This window comes from Solea senegalensis, linkage group LG21 (assembly GCF_019176455.1).
Source record: "Solea senegalensis isolate Sse05_10M linkage group LG21, IFAPA_SoseM_1, whole genome shotgun sequence".
In the NCBI taxonomy this organism is placed as follows: domain Eukaryota; kingdom Metazoa; phylum Chordata; class Actinopteri; order Pleuronectiformes; family Soleidae; genus Solea; species Solea senegalensis.
Window position 1 is genome coordinate 11,733,653 of NC_058040.1, and position 19,310 is coordinate 11,752,962.

The 19,310-nt window shown below is 39.9% G+C and overlaps 2 protein-coding genes across 5 annotated transcripts; one reads left to right on the forward strand and one right to left on the reverse strand.

The window, feature by feature from the left end:
* Positions 1-1,158: 1,158 nt before the first annotated feature.
* ndufa8 (NADH:ubiquinone oxidoreductase subunit A8) lies at positions 1,159-6,612 on the reverse strand. Its single transcript, XM_044012516.1, has 4 exons — positions 6,426-6,612; positions 4,526-4,689; positions 2,715-2,880; positions 1,159-1,690 (listed from the first exon to the last, which is right to left on the reverse strand). Exons 1-4 carry the CDS (start codon positions 6,474-6,476, stop codon positions 1,553-1,555), a joined length of 519 nt encoding a protein of 172 aa, XP_043868451.1. The 5' UTR covers positions 6,477-6,612; the 3' UTR covers positions 1,159-1,552.
* A 110-nt stretch (positions 6,613-6,722) lies between these two features.
* morn5 (MORN repeat containing 5) lies at positions 6,723-18,874 on the forward strand. Of its 4 annotated transcripts, none has more exons than XR_006358146.1 (6): positions 6,723-6,951; positions 7,613-7,760; positions 9,110-9,221; positions 9,452-9,583; positions 12,998-13,246; positions 18,748-18,801. XR_006358146.1 is itself a non-coding variant. In XM_044012518.1 (6 exons), exons 1-5 carry the CDS (start codon positions 6,905-6,907, stop codon positions 13,009-13,011), a joined length of 453 nt encoding a protein of 150 aa, XP_043868453.1. In that variant the 5' UTR covers positions 6,723-6,904; the 3' UTR covers positions 13,012-13,059; positions 18,748-18,805. The 4 variants fall into 4 exon arrangements, 3 of the variants coding, with proteins under 3 accessions (XP_043868453.1, XP_043868454.1, XP_043868452.1); XM_044012518.1 differs by having other exon boundaries at positions 12,998-13,059; positions 18,748-18,805; XM_044012519.1 differs by lacking the exon at positions 12,998-13,246 and having other exon boundaries at positions 6,725-6,947; positions 18,748-18,874.
* Positions 18,875-19,310: the final 436 nt, after the last annotated feature.

Genomic DNA, 19,310 nt, shown 5'->3' on the forward strand with positions numbered 1-19,310 from the left:
ACCCAGAGACATGCATACTTCTGTCTTTAAATACACATATATATATATATATGTGTGTGTGTGTGTATATATATATATATATATATATATATATATATATATATATATATATATATATATATATATACACACATAAAAATGGCGCTACTGTACAAAATAAAAATATAAGGTTGTTTTTGGCAATGAGCTGTGACTGTGCGCTGGTAAACGTGCCGTCAGTAGGATAATTAAAAAAGAAAATTGTGGGAACCAGTCGAAAACATGCTGTGCAGTAAGTAAGCATAATGTCAGATCACCATCTAAAATAAGCAAAAACAGTTCAATGCTTTTCATGTATTTTTTTCGATTTTCTGAACATTATCACAGCGACTGTCAGCTGATAGCTATTGACCTCTCTTAGGAGTCAAGTCCTTCTGTTTTTATGACCTGAAACCAGACACTTACATCACATGTAAAACACCCCAGGGCAACATCTCCACGTTTGAATATGAGAAAACTGTCAAATCGTATTGGCCCCCACAGAAATCAACCACATGGCAGAGGTTAAAGACTCAAACTGCCCTCTTGTCGTTGCTGGAGCGATGTAAACTACAAACGCTACAAGCACAAATTTAAAACTACTGATTTGCTACTGATAAAGGATTAAAATAAATCTGAGCTTTTATGGTAACTTGTATGCTGCAGGATTTCCCTCAGTGCGTTAAAGTTCAACTTTGATCATGGACAATGTGCTCATTCACATCTCTTTGAATTTGCTTCTCATCTCTTTCCAATTGAGGTCATGTGCACACGTGTGCATGTACACGTGCACTGGCAGCAATAACATACTTTTGCTGTACATCTCCGAAATGACTCCCCTCGCCTTCTTGCAGTTCAGGTCAGCGGCAGGAAGTGAGCTGGGAGAAAAGGAGGAAGCAGAAGCAGCTCTCTCTGGCTACAGGTAGTGACCCTGAGCCTTGACCTCCAACCTCACCCTCCATCAGTCTGACAACGCACACACTGACAAAACACAGATGTGCAAACACGGTGCCGTTGCCTCCAATCTGCTGATATCAAAGAAAGTGTGTCTGGCACCATTAAGCTGTTAGGAATTGTTTTAAAGCTTTTATTACTGTCTGAAGACAACATCTTGAAAAGGAGGCATATCAAACTCCAGTATTATAATTTATCTCTTTTATTAGCTGACAACAACAATAACAGCATGTTGCTTTTTGTTCACTAATTACATTTACATAAGTGGTCAGGAAAGCTGCATGGATTCATGGACTTGTTTACGCAATCATCCATCCATCCTTCCTTCCTTTATCAAACTGTGTGAAGGTGGAGGTACAGTACAACTGCTGGACAGACTGCCAGGACACGAGCCCTGTCCAAAACCAACACTCAGAAATAACGTTAAAGTTTTAGAACCAGTAATGGATATCACTGTGCCCACACTTGAGAGATTTAAACTTTCTTAAGTAACACAGATGCATTACTGGTCACATGTGGAATAGCAGGTTTTGGACAGGGCCCATGGATTTGGAAGATGACTGACTGTTCTGGTGCTGCCTCACCAGGTCCAGAAGAAAAACCTGCTGCCATGCTTGGCTGGTTCCAGTTTCCCCTCGATGACTGGGTTGGGCTCAGGACGTGGTCTAGAGTGGTAAGGGTTCTCAGGGATCGGCCGCGAGGTCGACACTTTGGTCACCTGCGAAGAAAACACAGAAGTGTAAGAATAAAATAAAAACAACAGTGTCCTGTGAGGACATTATCGAGGACATGCACAGATTTGGTGATGCAATGTTTTTAAGAGCTCGGTTCTTTATGAAATCCAATACAACTAGTGAAGTGCATCAAGCTGGAGCATGACCTAATGATGTCATGAGTGAAATGATCAAAGGGTTGGGTCGCGGTTCAAAAGAAAACAGACACATGGTTACCATCCAAAGAAACTTGACAGTCGACACTGTGTGTTCACAAGTTGGCAGGAATATACCCACAAAGTTTGAAGTCAACCTGAACATGAACAAATCGGAGACTTAGCCATCTACTAGGTCTAAAACTAGTTTTCTGCCTGTTTTAACTGTTCAAACAGGGGATCTGAACACTATCTTAAATCACTGCATCTTCCCATCTGAATGGTTCACTCATTTTTTCCCAAACATACCTTTTTTTCCACCAATAAGAGTTTGTTATTTAGCTCAGAAACCAGAATAACTTGGCCAGTTTGTGTTCATAGTCAATCTGAACATGTTTCCTCATAAGTGAAAATTCCATAGTCTCCCTGCTCTTGTGATTTGATTCCATGAACAATAGCTGTGAACAACAGCTCTGCTTGGCAAGTCAAAGTGGCCTGAAATTTGATTAGAGTTATTCATGAATTTCCAGGTTTGAGCAAGTGTCTGTGTGTATGTTTTTTTAACACTGAAATAAATGCTCCAAAAAGCTATTATCATGATCGGTTATTGGTTTTGCTGTGATTGCTCCTGCAGAATGAACACAGGCCAGTCAGTTATGCAAAACCCTGTAAAAAAAAAAATAAAAAATTACAATGACCAGAAAATCGAAAGCAGCACAAATACATTATTTTACTGCCTAAAAGTGCGTCTTGGTGAGAAGAGTACACGGGTGCAATCAGAGGCTTTTGCACAGCCTACAATTTGGCAAGAATAGAGAGTCTAAAACCTGCTGTTCCCAATGTGAATGTGCAGTCAAACTCCCACAAGCCTCACCTTAGACAGGTCTCCTAGTTCAGGTCGCACCCAGCCCAGCTTGTCGAGGACGCAGCTGTCGAAGGCGTTCTGCTGCTGACGGCACCGGCGCAGTTCCACCAAGTTGGAATAATCCAGACAGGTCCAGTACTCCGTGAATGACTCTGCACAGTTACCCTTGATTTGCCTACAAGTAATATTTCAAACAGACATTTGAATCAAGATCATATACAGTGTGAGGGACTCGCCCCACAAAACAACATCTTGTCTGATCATATGAATTACAGGTGTAACATTTGAAAACATTTAAAAATGTAGGAAACACCAAAATAATCGATTAATGGAAAATCCAAACATAATAAACAGATGAATCAATTATGGATATCATCGTTAGTTGCAGCTCTAAACACCAACATAAAGACATCATTGCATTGAATATTTTACCTATGATGTGTGAAATGTTTCTCTCAAACAAGTGTTTGTTTTTTCTGTCTATAAAAAAAGCTGAAAACCATAATTAACTGGTTTCTTCACCTTTCACTCACAGGCCAAAAATCATATATCACCATTATATCACCTGGCACAAACCAGAAGCACCCAAGAATCAAACCAGGTCCCAAGTGTAATTACAGCTTTTCTCAAACCTTTGCTCATTATAATAATTACAGGTTCGGGTTCTTTCACAATAACTTTCAGTTTATCTTATGGCCACAGTGTCACTTGTTTGTTTCCTCGTTTGAAAGTTGTGTGCTTTATTTTTGTTTCGGGTTTTTTTTTTTGGCGTGAATGAAAACACAACTTGATTAAGAGACGCGACATAAAAAGCACCTTTGTGACTGCGTGAGAATGAGAACAAACAAAGCTCTGTTGAAACTGTTCAGTAAACACAGACACAGTAGTTAAGAGTGAGAAACGCCAGATCACTTCAATAAGTCCCAGTGGCAGGTTTATAGACACAATAGGCTCTGTGGTTAACTCGCTCATGTTAGAGAATCAGAAATCTTTTATGAACAGGTAATTTTATGAAGACATTATGAAGAAATGTGTCCATCATGTCACACATTGGAGATAACAAGTGCTAATTAAATATTTCAATCTCTTTCAATAGTCATAAAATTACACAAAATTTCACAAAATGAATATAATGATAAGTAATTATTAACACAAATACCTCTGCAGGAATAAATACTGGCTCAAAAAGATAATTCAGATGATCCAAAAACAGTTGTGCGGCAACAAAGATCAAACAAAGACAGATTCTCAGGAAATTTGGACCAAAAACCTGTTGCGAGTATTTATCTTTCTAGGTTGGATCCACTAGGGTTGAATGTCCAGGGATTTACTCTTGTATTCAAGTCTGAGAAACATGTTTCAGCAACTTTTTTTAGTTTGCTCTTTCATCTGGGTAAGTTGGAGAGACAACATGTGACCAAAACTGGACAGTCAGAAAATTATTGACATCTTATACAGCTTCACAAAAGCAGATGAAATAAAGAGCTTATAGCAGGACACGTTGCAGAACAGAAGTCTCAATTTGTCCATCAGGGGAAGTAATGCAAAAACTCTTGACAACAAATTTCACTAAGCATCCTCAAGCTGAATCCAGGGTTCATCAACATCATCTAACCACAAGCAGACTGTTGCATTTCCACAAAATATTCTGCATAATCTCTCAGATGTTGTCTCAACTGCCCACTGGTGCTTTCTTTCCAACTATTACACACACATCAATTAATCAACTGTTCCCACATCGTTTCTGTGGAAACACACAATAAACACACTTGCTTAGATATTTTTTTTTTCAACAATTGTACCGGTATGTGTGTGTTTACCTGAAGAAGTTGAGTGCACACTCGTTGACTTTCCTCCCCTCTTCTAGACATTTCCTGGGATCCTTCTCCTCCCAGCGACAGAGCATGAACTCTTTGTTGGGTTTGTCACACTGAGAGCCATAATGGTGAGCAGCAGCTTTCAGCACAGCAGATGACACGTTGACCTGGACAAAAATAGACACATTAAATAGAGATTAATTACCAACTTGCCAAATAACTAAGGGCATACAGCTGTGTTTCTCACATCTCTCTGGTAGACTTTCCAAAACACTGACTGATGTTTGGAAATTGGATTGATCATCATGCAGAAAAACATTTTTATTTGTGCACAGTGATCAGGTGGAGCTGAAAGCCCAAAAGCTACTTCAAAATTACAATATTTACCAGCAAACTTCATGCCATTGTTTTAGTGCGGAGCAGGTGAAGCATATAAAGATTTGCTTTCCTCTGCATGCAGGCAGAACTCTTCACCTGTTTTAACTGCTTGTGTTCCTACACTGGTATGAAGAGTTCAGCACAGGCCTCTGAACAACAACAATGTAACGTGATATTTCATTATGTGACTGTGTAGAAACAGTCAATGACTTTCTTAGCTATTAAGACATTGTAGCACTGGCTGTACATTTTTATCAGGGGCTCCAATGACTTTGCTGGAAAATAATGGAGAAAGCAATGGTACCATGCTTTCCATCCAAATATTAAAATTTAAAATTAGCTGCATGGACATTATAAAATACATATCAGTTTAACACAAGTATAACACACAGTCTTTTCTAGCACTCTAGTATTTTTCTGGTAAATAACTTGTTCTGAATGTTTTTGGACAATAAAGGTTAAATGAACTTTATTTATTAGACACAATGCAGTGAGACACAGTGGACATAAAGTGCATCTGATGTACTGCACAAAAAGTGTAGCAATTTGTTAGTTTGCAACTCCCGTCCCTGGCTGGGCTTTTCGGAGATAAAAAAAACACATGTAGTACAGTAAAAACAACAACAATAATATTAAGAACTACTTCTAATCTACCTAATATAATTTACAAATGCAATGACTCACTCTGAAACAGTCTGACTTTGTTAAAACTATGTATATTAAAAGTGGGTACAATCTTATTTTGATTTCAGCCTGTTCTTGACCTCTGAAGTTAACCATTTTGAAATCTGTAATCAGTTTAATTTCACAAGGCATTGTGTTCCAGATATGACTTCCTCTGATGAAGAAAGCAGACTGTCTAAATGTGGTTCTGCAGTGAGATATTTTACAGTTATTAATGACAGAGTTGCTAGTATGTCTGCTGCCATCCTGTCTTAGAATGGAACCACAGTGTAGCTCTGGTGCTGAATTACTGACACATTTGAAGATTAATTTTATAAATTACAATCTTCAAAGTTGCAAAGTTGATCTACTATTAAACAGCCACCACCTGTTACTATATCATTTATGATATCACTTCTACAGACACCTGACTTTCAAGGACAAGTTCATTGTGTCAAAAGACAACGCTGCTGACATTGCTCTGTCTGAAGTTTGTTTTGGGTCAGACACTAATGCGAATGTGGACAGAGGTAAAAATACAGCGCAATTGAGGACTATCAATAACAGTTGAGACAACATTTATTTACCATACTTCACATTAATAGTGCTGTCTACACCGACAACTTCTTATTACAATACACATTTTATTTTCTATGAAGCTGCTATGCTCACTATCACTAATATGCCCCGACACAAACGAGCAGTTATTGCTCAACAAAAATAATAATAATGCCGTCATAAATCTGAGTTATCTCAAAAGTTATCAGCGGACACACTAGCAGTTAGCGTTAGCAGCTAGTTAGCTCGCATGTCCTGTTGTCCCAGTAGTCTTGAATCAAACTCAGCATTAACCGCGTCTCACCTCATCCACTTTCAGGTCCTGCAGCTCGGGGATCTCCAGCGTTGCGGACATGGCTGCGCGTGGAGAACAAATCACGAGGAGAAATCAAACTGCTGAAAAACATTCAAGGTCCTCGTCAGGCTCCGGGATGAGCAGCGACGAGGCCGAGGAGAAGGTCAGTTTACTTCGCTGCCTGCCGGGGCGCGCGCTCTGATGACGTCAGTGACGGAGCGCAGGAAGCCGTCCGCATACGTCGTAAAAAAGAAAAAAAAGAAAGAAAAAAGAAGCTGTAACTTGAAGTTGAAAAAAAATGTCATTGTATTTGAACATTCGCTATTATTGCACCGTAAAAGCGTCGCAATGTTCTCTTTACACTGTGCAGACTCACCAAGAGTTTATCTCCCTTTTTGTTGGTGCGTTGCCACGGAAACGACGCAAAGCTCTGTGTGTGTTTCAAACCTGCAGTTTGTGTTTACGTTGAGGAGGACAGCAGCACATTAATGGAGATCACTGGGAGCACTTACAAAGGAACCACAAAAAATGGCAGGTAAATTACTATGATTGTAAAAGGCAATGTTCACACATTCAAATGAATAAGACATACTGAACATAATTGCTGTTGATTGGATTGTTCAGTTGCATTATAATATTCATGTCTTGTTCTTTGTATAGCTGTGTTTTGTATCTTTATATTTTATATGGTTCTAGTATTTCACTAATTTTCTTTGTACAACTGTGTAGTATGCTCCTCTATTTATATTGTCCATCCATCTTCTACTGCTGTAATGTCACAGCATTACTGCCTATAATGACTTTGTCAGACTGTGACTTCTTCATGATACCAAGTGACTTTTTCTCTTCACATCTGAGCTCCTCATAAATGTCTTTTTGTTTCTCAAATAAACTTTATTTCCAGTTCCGTAATATAGGAACATGTACATCCTTCTTGCAATATAGAAATATATATTCATTATAAATCTAAAATCTACAAGACTCTACACATAATTTACGACTTACCTTGTTTGCATTTAACAACTCCAAGGAAAGGGTGTACTATTTTTTCATTTGCCTGGATGGTTATCATGAATGTCTGAGTATTTACTCTGATGTAATAAAAGGGTTTTACTGTAGACAAATGAAGTCTACCTACCTGTTGAAAAGTGGTTTATAGTTATTAGTTAGTGGTGACCAGCTCTTCCCTTCGTCAGGATGGAGGGGAAAGGAGAATACACTTTCCCCACAGAGACCAAGTATGAAGGAGAGATGAAAGATGGAATGTTCCATGGCAAAGGAGTGCTTCACTTTCCTAATGGAAGTAAATATGAGGCCACTTGGGAAAACGGCATAGCTAAACAGGTGAGGTTCTGTGTATGTGTGTTATCCAGGTTTTTACTAATGTTGTGGGGACACAAATCTGTTTGGCCTTGTTGGGACATAGTTAAGTTTGGGGCAAGGGGTTAGGGAGTACATTATGTCTATGATGTGTCTTCACTAACATATAAAAACAAGTATGTTTGTCTTTTAATAATTTAATAATAACTAATGTTGTGGGGACCCAAATCTGTTTACACAGTCACATTGTGGGGACAAAAAGCAAGGGTTAGGCCAGTAGTAGTTAGAGTAAGTCTGTAGGAAATGAATGTAAATCAATCCAATGTCCTCTGAAGTCATGGAAATCAGACCCTCTCTCTCTCTCTGTGTGTAAGTGTGTGTGTCGTTAGAATACATGGATCCACCCCACACACACGCGACTGTGTTTTACATTGGTTATAGTTGATATCACATCTGGTCCCTTTTAGCAATCACTCACCATTATTGTCGTAGTTATTAGGTTTCTCTCCCTCTTTTCCTGTGTGAAGCTGCAGTTTCTCCTGCAGTCTTTCATGGGCTTTTGCCACAACAGCGATCACTCCAATTATTATCATCACTGCAGTCGCGGTTCATGTGAAATGATAGCAGGTCTGAACCGTGACAAACCTTGGCCCAGGCTGCGCCGCACCTGCATCAGTGCCAGTCCAACAGAATCTAGTTTCACTGGAAAAGAAACAAAACTGTTCAATAAACTGAAACCTCGTTAGGAAAACATGCATTCCAGTGAAACCTCTTAATTTCTTCCTGATCCTTTTGAAATACTGTGTATATGTTGAGCCTCATTATCTTTCACGACAGTTAATGCGCATTTAAAGGGTCACATGACAAAAAGTTTAATTGTGTACAATTAATCGTTAGTTGTAACTGTCAGTCAAAACTAAACATTTCCTCTTCTCTCCTCTTCTGTTCTTTTCTGTTCTCTTCTCAATTTCCACCCCAGTATCATTCAAAACTGCAAACAGTTTTGGTTTTCATCCTTTGAGGTTTCGAGATATCAATCTCTCCGATTTATGCTTCAGCCAAAAGACAATGGAGGAAAATGTAAACCTTTGCACAGGATAACCTCCAGATCCCCCAAAGAAATAATCCCAACATTGAGGTCTGTGTGTTATTTGCCTAACAGGGGCATTGTTTCTCTTGTTGAGGTTTCGGGGTATAATATTTTTACTGCTTTGAGGAGCACAAATGAAATTTCCTTTGGTTTCATTGCTCTGTTGTGGTTACAGATGCAGATAATAGCGACGGTTTGATGGGGACACTGAAACAGCATGTTCTGATATGATCTGATCTGAGACAAGCAGCAAATAAAGATGTATGTTGTTTGGATTGACCAGGGGTCTTTTACCTTTGCTGACGGCCTGCAGTACCAGGAGGAGGACTGGGACTACTGCAATGGTGTGGATAGACGCTTCTTCAGCGAGAGGTGCAATGGACTCAGACCTGCAGGTTAGAATTTAACTGATGTTGTGAAGTGAAGTGAAACATTTTCCTATAGATTTCCATTCAGACTGAGTTCTTCTTGTAGCTTCACCCAGCAAACCAGGAGACTACGTCCACTTTTTATATACAGGCTTCGGTTAGAACATTACCGCCAGCCAACGCTATTACAGAAGACTAGACTCTTTTAGTTCTGCAACAGAATAATTCAGTACGAAACATCTACTCTATCTATACAGGAGACTCTCAACTAACTGATCTGCATCCTCCACACGTTATTCCGGATTCATGTTACGACTGCGGGGATGGATTTTATGATCCCGCCACGAGAGTTGTCACATCCCACATGGGCAGATTCCTCAGGAACGCAGGTGAGGCAGATAATATCCTCTTATTATCCCTGTTGTGACGCCAAAGATGACATCCAGAGCAACTTTGGATACCTTCTAACCCAAAGATGCTTTTATTATACCATTATCATAGACTAGCAATTATAACTGTGGAGATGAATTATAAATGGAGGCATTGCCAGCTACAGTCCACAGTCCGAATATTAGTTACATGTTCACAGCTTTTCGATCATAGTCAGAAGCCATTTCTCGCTGTTTACATTTCTTCAGTTTGTGCATACTTTTCCTCTGCTAACTTGTTGCCAAATTGGCTCTATCTGTGTATGTTGAGTAATATCCAGGCATCTTTGCCTGCAGTGCCAAGGTAAATGAGAAACTCTGAAGTCGAGAGCAAACACAAATTTACTTTTCAAATTAAGCACACATCAAGTCCAATGAGAAGTCTTTTCAATGATAGATTGCAACATGTTAAACCGCGTTTATATTAAAACACAATTCATCAGCTCCACTTGTTTCCATAATTGATCATAACTAGGAATAACATTCAGTTGTAACCATGTTATTGTTCATTTATCTCATATTTTCAATTTTCAATTTATAACACACACACGATGAGTTAGGCTTCAGGCATGAAACTGTAGGTCTACGTGTTTGCAGAGTCTGCCAGAGTCTTGTGATTGTTTCAAGTGTTGTTTCGATAACATTTTTATTATTTGAGGAAGGAAATGTCCACTCAGGCCTATACCTCAGGAACATCCACAGACTTAAAAGCGCAGCGGTCGGCCAAATTAGTACTGAGGGAGTCGTTGTGGCTGCCCGGTCGTACTGCGGAGTGTAAAAAAACGTGTTTACTTTTTAACAACGTTTCTGAAAACACACCTCATAGAAAAAGCATAACTGAAACCACTTTTCTTTATAAATCTGGTGAAGCTCTAGAATCAAATTTGTCCCAGTCAAAACCTTCTGCTTTTGCCCTTAGTGTAATAAGCGCAAGTCTGACAGCATACAGTGTGGTCACATGGGAAACATTTGACAACAGCAAACCTCTGGAGTGATTTTAATTGGATTATCCCTGGATTCTCTGATGGAAGATTACTGCTACAAGCCATCTGATAAGCGTGCTTCTATAAGCCCTTTCAGTCGTTTTGAAAAGTTTTGTCCTGTGTTATTTGTCAAAGGACGAAAAAAATCCAAGACGCGTTTTTTCCACTGAACAAGTGCCTGGTTGTGGAACTCCTAATGTGAAGTGAATGCAGTTTGTCAGGTGTCCAGATAGGAATTCCCAATTTCTGACATCCTTTGTACGTCATGTCGCAAAGCGCTGCCATGTTTTTACATAATGTTGTGAATTAGGTCAGAGCTGTGTGCGTGAAGGTTGTTATAAAATCATATTGGTTAAAATCTGTATGGGGTATGGAGCTTCACTCAGTGCCTCTAGAATCTTCTTTGTATGTGAATGGATAGTTTATGGGTTTTAAATTGTTCCTTACAAACCAGCATACATTTATTTTGTTTGACTTATTTATCCTTTATTTAGCCAGGAAGGTTCCGTTGAGATACATGTGTTACGAATCAACCCGAGAGCAGTTTAACAGTTTATTCAGAAAGGTTTAACAAACGTGAGGGGAGTAGTTGAAGTGTGCGATAGTGGAGGCGGCGATCAGCTGCTAACAGCAGTGAGGGTCAGCGTCAACAAGCGGGAGAGCACAGAGATTACCTCTGCAACCACCGTGTCTATTTGAATACTTCGGGTGTCATTGTAAAGGGAACACGTGTGTAAATATCAGTGCATGTGTTACCGGTGAAGAGTAAATGAAGATGGCACACAAAAAAATTTTTTTAATCTGAACCTCTCAAAACATGTTTCTTTCACGACGGTCCATAAAACGACTTTGAAGGTGTGTTTTTTTTTTAAAGAAGTCAAAGTGTGTGTGCAGTGAAATTATTATTTACAGCGCATTCCATGTCCATTGAAAGCAGCTGATCCAGATGCAAATCTTCACATTTCAGAATTGAAGTTTGAAGTTTGCAATAAAAATCGGTGAATCTACTGCACTGGCTACTGCATATACATTTTGCCATTGGCTTTCTTAGTCCACGCCTGCGTCACACTCGTCTTGTCTACTCAGCACGAGGCTCGTTGTCCCAGACTCCCTCCCCCTTTAATAAATGCAGACGGTGTCACTATTGTTGCCTCTCTTCTCTCTCTCCAACGCTTGAAGCGTGGTGATGAGCGATTGAGAGTCTCTTCTCACTGAGCACCCCAGTCAGTGCTTCAACTCGGTGTCAGATTTGACGACCAGACCACGACCCCTTCACTGTTTTTCAAAATCCGTCATTGGGTGGAGTTAGCTTCAGAAGACGGTGTTTAGTTACCCTTTGACATATACACTATGTGTAAGGACACGATCCCTGGAAGGGGTTGAGGTATGATTCCCCACCTCTTCAAAAGTAGAGATGTAAATCTGAGCAGAATATTTGTATTCAGATGAACTATACTTGCAACACAATACAGCTCCACATGCTTTTAAATCTCATTTACATACTGTATGCGTAGAGACAGAAGGAAACAGCGGCGGGGATCCACATCCTCATCCTCGCCAGATGTCATCAGCATGTGTGAGGAGACGAAAATATGTTTTGCGAATTCCTGCTTGATGCGGATTGTTCATCATCATTACACTTCTGGTATTGATCAGTGCATTGATGGAGCGAGAGACCGGGAGGAAGAGAACAAAAGGGGAAGAATGAGGGGGAAAAGATTTTTTTTTGGAAGTTGAGATGAAAAAGGAGAGGAACTGCACTTTCCAACAACGCTCCGACTGTTTTGATTTAGATAAATATGGAGTCAAACAGGAACTATTTAATTGATGTGTGCCTTGTTTTTTGTAGTGATTATGTGCACGTGTGTGGACAGATGTTTGTGTAAGTCAAGTCAAGTAATTTCTTATTTATAGTGCACCAAAGCCTAACAAAAGTTATCTCAGGGCATTTTTTTTTTGCCTTTATTTGACATTCGAGGGTAGGATTGGGAGGTTCATTAGCTGCATCCTTTGGAGGCTGCATTTTGGGAACTATCCATTCTTTGGAGGATACACTGGCTTGACTGGATGTTCTAGGGTCCTTCAAAGGCAGTCGACGAATGTGTCCTTTCGTCACCCGAGGAGCAAAAGGTTGAAGCCACTGAGCCGAGCCACTGTCACACCGTCCTAACTTGTCTTCACACAAACTCTGTGCTTCTCCTTCTAAAACACGGCAAAATGGCTGCTGTGAAAAGGCCAACTGGTGATACACGGATAAGAAGTTGGACCCTTTCAAAAACATGAACCCAGTTGGAATATTTTATACCCCCATACACACATGGGGTATATGTCTATAATGTGGTATATACAGATCACATGCACTCTTTTTATTCTCACTTCCTCTTTGTCTTAGAATATCATTCTTGAGACGCCTGCTCCTGTATCCTGTGCGGATTTATTTTTTAACCCCGGGAGGTGAGTGAGGACACGTTTGTCAGTATGTGTGTGAACACCGACTTTATTGCATAATGGCTTCCGCCTAAGACGAGAACTGCAAGGAAGATGGGACACTGGGAAGACCCACCCTAGCAGTGGGGGGGAGGTTCTGCTGTACCAAGGAAAGAGGAAGGAGCTCTGCATGTAATCGTCACAACTGGTGGATGTAAGTCTGTAAAGACAGTGAGGGCAAAGCCCTCATATATATAAACAAGTTGCAAAAAAACCCGATACATATGGAACTGTTTTTCCAACGCAGATGATTCAAGCTTGACTCTTTGGAATGAAATATTGTAGCTTGGAAAAAACAAGACAGTCCAGTCCCACTGTTCTTAGTTACTGTTGCTAACGTGAACAAACAGCCCTTCTTGGAGTTGTGCCAAGTGGTAAAACAATAGGATCTGGTGCTAATACCTCCCAAGAGGTGTAGAGTATTTTTGGAATTGAACAGATTTTTTTTTGGTCGGCAAGGAGCCGCTGAATTGCCTGCATGGATTTGTCAAGACTACGAGTAGGAATAATAGAGGAAGTGATAAAATGTCAGCCTTCAGTGTCCCGTGAGCTCAAAAGTAAGCTGTGACATTTCTGAAATGCTTAAAAATGATCCGGTTATAGCAATTTCACAAGAGGCAGCTCAGGTCAGTCATGAATGTGTGTCAAAATATCCACGAGCAAAGCATTGCAAAACTCAAATTCCTCCCCAAATACGAGTCAGCTTGGATAAACAATTATAATGGTAGGGCATGCGCAGCGCTACAATGAACCATAATAAGCTTAAAGGGATTCTGGGTTTTTTCGCTGGCCACTAGTTTATAGCATGCCAAGCACTGAGCTCTGAGTCGTCCTACCATCCATGAACTTTTAAAATATTCAATTATTTGAGATGACAGAGCAAAACTGCTCTCCTTGCCATGTTTTGTTTGTTTTGTATTTACTGGTTTCCTCTATTATTTGCAGCTTTGAGCCGGGGGGGGAATTGTGGTGCATGTGCACAGTCCCCGATGCCAGCTCGCATCTAACTCTGGTCTGACTGAATGTTTACATGCAATAGTTCTTTGACTCTCAATCACATTATCCGGGTGTGTGAGTCTAACTTTGAAAAATGTGGTGTAGTACCAGATTTCAGTCGATCTAACGCAGCGTTCCCCAGTCCTGGTCCTCGGGGACTCGGGGCTTCTCCTGCGTGTTTTAGATGTTGCCCCCATGCTACAACACACCTGATTCTCATGAGCGGCTGGTTAGCAGGTTTTTGCTCGTTTGAATCAGGTGTGTCGGAGCAGGGCAACATTAAAAACATGCAGGGAAACACCGATCTAACATGTTTACATATATTTCTAGTGACTAACACAATCATTTAATTATTTATTTTCTCATGTAAGAGGTGGGTTACAACCTGGACAAGTTACTAAATACTACTTTATATCAGGGGGGCACAGTGAAACTACACTGGGTGTGAATCAACACTTTCATCACAATCTGATCATCAATATGAAGCAATATCATGAGCCCATTTTATACACTTACAGTTATATCAACTCGCAAAAGCAACAACTTACAACAAAAACAAAAAACAAAATAAAGGATAAAGGAGCAACTTAATAAAATCCTCGTGTTACTTTAACTGAGTTAGTGCAACATGAAATGTCATGTTCATCAAACACTCAACTAATGTAATGAAATCTCAAAATAATAAATAAAATACAATTTTGTTTTAGAGTCAGTGGATGACACTATATGGAAGCAATTGAAATACATTGGCATTTATTAAATAATAATATTTATTAAAGTCTTATATATTCATATAAAATGTAAGAAGCAACGAAAACCCTGTTACAAATTCAAATATCCTCATTTTAAATATATATATTCTTCAAGAACAAAGGGGCGAATATTGATTGATATTTTCACTTTAGCATTAATATACTGTATCATATCATTCAGTCCAGATTAATCAACCGTTATACGTACTGTGCTGTGAATGATTGCAGGTTTTCATCTCCTTGAATGACTCTCAGGCAAATCAATGCATCTTTTTCTTTATATTATACAAAAGGAACATGCTGCTAATTATGTAATTCACATTCATTTTTACAAAAAAATGAAATGGCAAACAACTACGTCGACATTAAACTGAGAGAGGATGAAAAATAATGATGGTTACAGGTTACAGGGTGTTGCAACAAGATGCAAAAAGATGTGTGAACAAGATCATGCAACACATAAACACACACAAATCGCGAATTTCCCCTGCATGCAAAAACAAAAACAGCTCATGTTAAGCGCTTAATAGAGATGAGCGGCTCAGGTTTGAACTCTGATTTGATTTTGTTTTGATGTTCTTAGTGATAGCGAAAGCATCGCGGCAAGCATGTGCTTCCACTTGCAGGCACCTCACTGTGTCACAACACGGCGTAAAAAAGACAACCGACAGACAACAACACAATGAAACCATTACGGCTAAATCTGAAACACAAATCGCATAATCAAACAACTAAATATTTTCAATACAAACAACTCGAAAGTCTCTGGAAACTTAGCTCCCCCCCAAAGCTTTTAAATTGTCATTGTTGTTGCTCCAGTTTGGAGGTGGAATATAAAACATTTGCATTACTCAGTAAAACAGTAATTAAAGAGCAGTAGGAGGGGGGGGGATGCACAGGCCACATCTGTACAATTAGATCTCCACCATGACTGATTGAGTGTGTCCTGTTTCTACAAACAGACACACACAGTTATGTATATTCTCTCCTGGCAACAGGCAGCAACACTCCGCAGCAGAGCAGGGCCCAGCGGCAGCTCCAGCAGGGACCATGTGTTGCCATATTGTTTGTAGCATTTTCCTGTTTCTGGAATAACTGCTTCCTTTCGAAAACCTCGCAGCAGTAAGAGTTCCACACCGAAAAACATTCCCCTGCCAAGGAAAACACCTCTGGTGACCAAACCACGGGCCCTCCCTTTGTCCTTGTCCAGTCGAGGTGTTTCTCAGACAGATAAGATCGGGCCAGGGCCTTGGGGAGTGGAACATATATCCTCACACTGCCTTTCCTGAAACTCTCATTTTTCATACATCAGACACAAGTTAATCCTGTAAACTGTGACAGATGGATTAAAATGTCCAAAGATCGATATCTGGGCTTCTTTTCTGTGGCTGCTCTGTTGAATTGTGACAGATGACTTAAGTCTGTTTAACACTTACATTAGCAGGTAAACCCAGGATTAGAGCCTATAAAAAGCTAATTCCTATTGCCAGTTAGGGTTAGGGTTAACATCACGTCCCCTGCGTCACGTCTGTCACCTGTGCATGAATTGACGTCACACATGAGCCAGAAACAAAACAAGTCAGAGGAGGAAAAACAACAATTACAACACCATTTCTCTCAGTGATAATGTTACAGCGGTCTTTCTGTGAGTAAGTGCTTTTGCCCATTTTTCCAGAATTACTTTCAATATCTGGTAGTTATTTGCAATTTACTGCATGTTAAGATGGTGTATCTACAATTTGAAATGAAGAAAAACAAAAACTTTTATTTAGAAAAAACGCTGTGGTTGGACACGAACAATAGATTTTGTGTGTTAAATTTGAAATATGTACAGTATATAACACATAACACTCAAATGGGAACTATGTACAGGCGTTTTTCAAACTCTCTGGGGACAAAGATGCTGATTCGCTGGTTTCCTGAAACAGTGAAATTACCGTAATAACCACATTTTTCCAATAGCACAAACCATCGCGTAATTACGGTAATACAAAGTGCACTTGCGCGAACATGTCGTCTGCGATAGGCTTGGTGTTAAAGGTGTTAAATAGATATTTAAAACTCTCAAAAACATGTAAAAAAGTAGGGATTTATAAAAAAAAATTGATGCGACAGTGAATGTCTACTAAACACATCCCCTCTGGTGAAAAGCCATTTAAAATGGGAGTAAATAAAACGAGGTGTTATACACATGTGTGAATGTTTGTTTTGGTCACATTCACATTCAGGTGAGTGTGCGTCTAGTTGGAAACCACAAACTGTGTTTGCACAAGCCTTTAATGACTCTGCATGTAGCAACTACAGAGACATCTTTAAATTGAGCCCCTCATATTATTTGCATTAAAAAAAAACTTTCTTTTTCTATACGTCGGCATAAAAATCCAGCAGATGCTACAAGAAAGCAGGTTTTCTACAAATTGATCCATGTCTGTCTGTCTGTCTGTCTGTCTGTGTGTATGTGTGTGTGTGTGTCTTAATTCGCCGCCATTAGATTGGAAGGAAACACTTTTCCCTCCGAGAGTATTTTAAGGATTAAAATAAACAGACTTAAACAAGGTGCCATTATCGCTTCCACACACTCTCTGTGTGTGTGTGTGTGTGTACGCTGCACAAAGGTCACTCATGCAGGTTGTAACTGTCGAGATGGAGATCAACCAGAAACCTTGTTTGACAAACAAGCGTGTGTTTGTGTGCGTGAATTTGAACAGCATGACACGCACGTTAATAACGTGATGCTACTTTATTGACATTTAAATCTCGGCTGAGCAGTTAAAACCAGTCTACGTTACACTGACTTCACCTAAACTGGTTAGTTTTGAACAAAACCGGAACAAAAATGCCCCCCACTGCCTTCAAATTGCAGGAAATTAAACATATATAATACCAGCCACCTGTGCCATGAAATAACTCAGGGTACCAATTACACGTGACTTAAATACGGCGAAAAGTGCTCCTTCACGATCTCAAGAGGGCAGAATTACAGCAAATATGAAAATGCCCCCAATCTAATTATCATTAGGGCAGGTTGTGGTTTGTGGTTAAGTGAGGTTAGTCTCATGGCAACACCGTGACACGGTGTCACATCGGCTTTGTGTAATTGCTTTCCCCCGCTAACAAGTGTGTCACAAAGACTGGTGTGAATGTTTGCGCGGCAGCTGTCCGTGTGTCCGATGTGTTCAATTGACCTCCCCGATCAGAGCAGGTAGAGGAACAGAGAGACAGTCAGACAGGGGGACGAGGGGAGGGGGGGGAGTGTTTTGTTGTTGAAGTGGCTGTTAGTGTTGACGCCCATTGCTGGCAATTACACACAATCAGTCCAAAAGCTGCAGACCTGCTCGCCCGTACAATGGAGGCCCGCGCGCAGTGGAACCTGGGGGTGAGGCCCTGCGAGTTGCTCAAGTGCGTGCAGCTGCACGCGCTCCAGAGAAAGCTCACTTCCCCTGCAATTAGCTACACATTTCAGTTTTGACAATGAAAAAACTGGTTTATTATCATCTCCTCTGGCAGTCGTTTCAGTTTAAAAAAAAGATTGCAGTCCATTTTTGGGGGGGGGTTATTATTTATTGGTGTCTGAAGTGTCTCTGAGAAGTTCTTTTCTGGTAATTGTCAGCGTTATCTTGATTTGACACATTTACCAGCCACTTGAATGGCACTTCACTGTCACAGCCACACACACACACACACACACACACAAAATGACCTGCAGTTTAATTATGCAGGCTACTGGAAATGAATACAGCTCCTCGCTGTGCACCCCTCCACTCTTCAATCTGCGGTTTGAATTTCTGTTTCCTATTTGGAGACAGGTCAAACGTTTAGAGAAACAATTTACTTTTCACCCAAACTTTGTTTCTAGTGCCATTACCAGAAAAACTCTAGATAATTTCAAATTAAATCTTTCCAACAGATGACTCAGAACACGAGTGGATTGTGTGCACTTGTCGAAAAAGCCCAGGATGAGGCCGTTGGCACGGATCCTGATAAACCGTCTACAGACATGGAGAGAAGAGTAATGTTAATTGATACATATATATTTAATCAAACAACATTGAATATTTTACTGTTGAAAATGTGTGTGTGTGCAAAGAGGGAGAGCTAAGGACAACTGAAACGTGTGTTATATTAAATAAAATGTCTGTTATAGTGGTTTGTTACATCTACAACGCTGTCATACTACATGTAGAAATTGTTTTCTACTAAACTGTGTGTTTAAATGCAGTTTTTGTATTTTATGTCATTTGCTTAATCCTTAAATTGGCCCTGGAAACAAAGATACACATAATATTCAAGATCTGACCATGGAAATGTGAAATACTCGTGAACATTTAAGTGCTAAATCTATGAAATCACCAGGGTTGTTGTAAAGATGTACACATTATCTAAAAGAAAATGGAATAATCACCATTGAACGAATGTTTGCATGTACAAAACAATTTGTTTGCAGAATATTTTGCATGATGCAACATTTCT

Bases quoted from the DNA above. Each gene is read 5' to 3' on its own strand.
- ndufa8 (XM_044012516.1), bottom strand. From the start codon at position 6,476: ATGTCCGCAACGCTGGAGATCCCCGAGCTGCAGGACCTGAAAGTGGAT. The intron at 4,690-6,425 runs GTGAGACGCGGT...ATTTTTGTCCAG, and splicing joins AGGACCTGAAAGTGGATGAG to GTCAACGTGTCATCTGCTGT. The intron at 1,691-2,714 runs GTGAGGCTTGTG...TTTTCTTCGCAG, and splicing joins AACTAGGAGACCTGTCTAAG to GTGACCAAAGTGTCGACCTC.
- morn5 (XM_044012517.1), top strand. From the start codon at position 6,905: ATGGAGATCACTGGGAGCACTTACAAAGGAACCACAAAAAATGGCAG. The intron at 6,952-7,612 runs GTAAATTACTAT...TCCCTTCGTCAG, and splicing joins GGAACCACAAAAAATGGCAG to GATGGAGGGGAAAGGAGAAT. The intron at 7,761-9,109 runs GTGAGGTTCTGT...TGGATTGACCAG, and splicing joins AAAACGGCATAGCTAAACAG to GGGTCTTTTACCTTTGCTGA.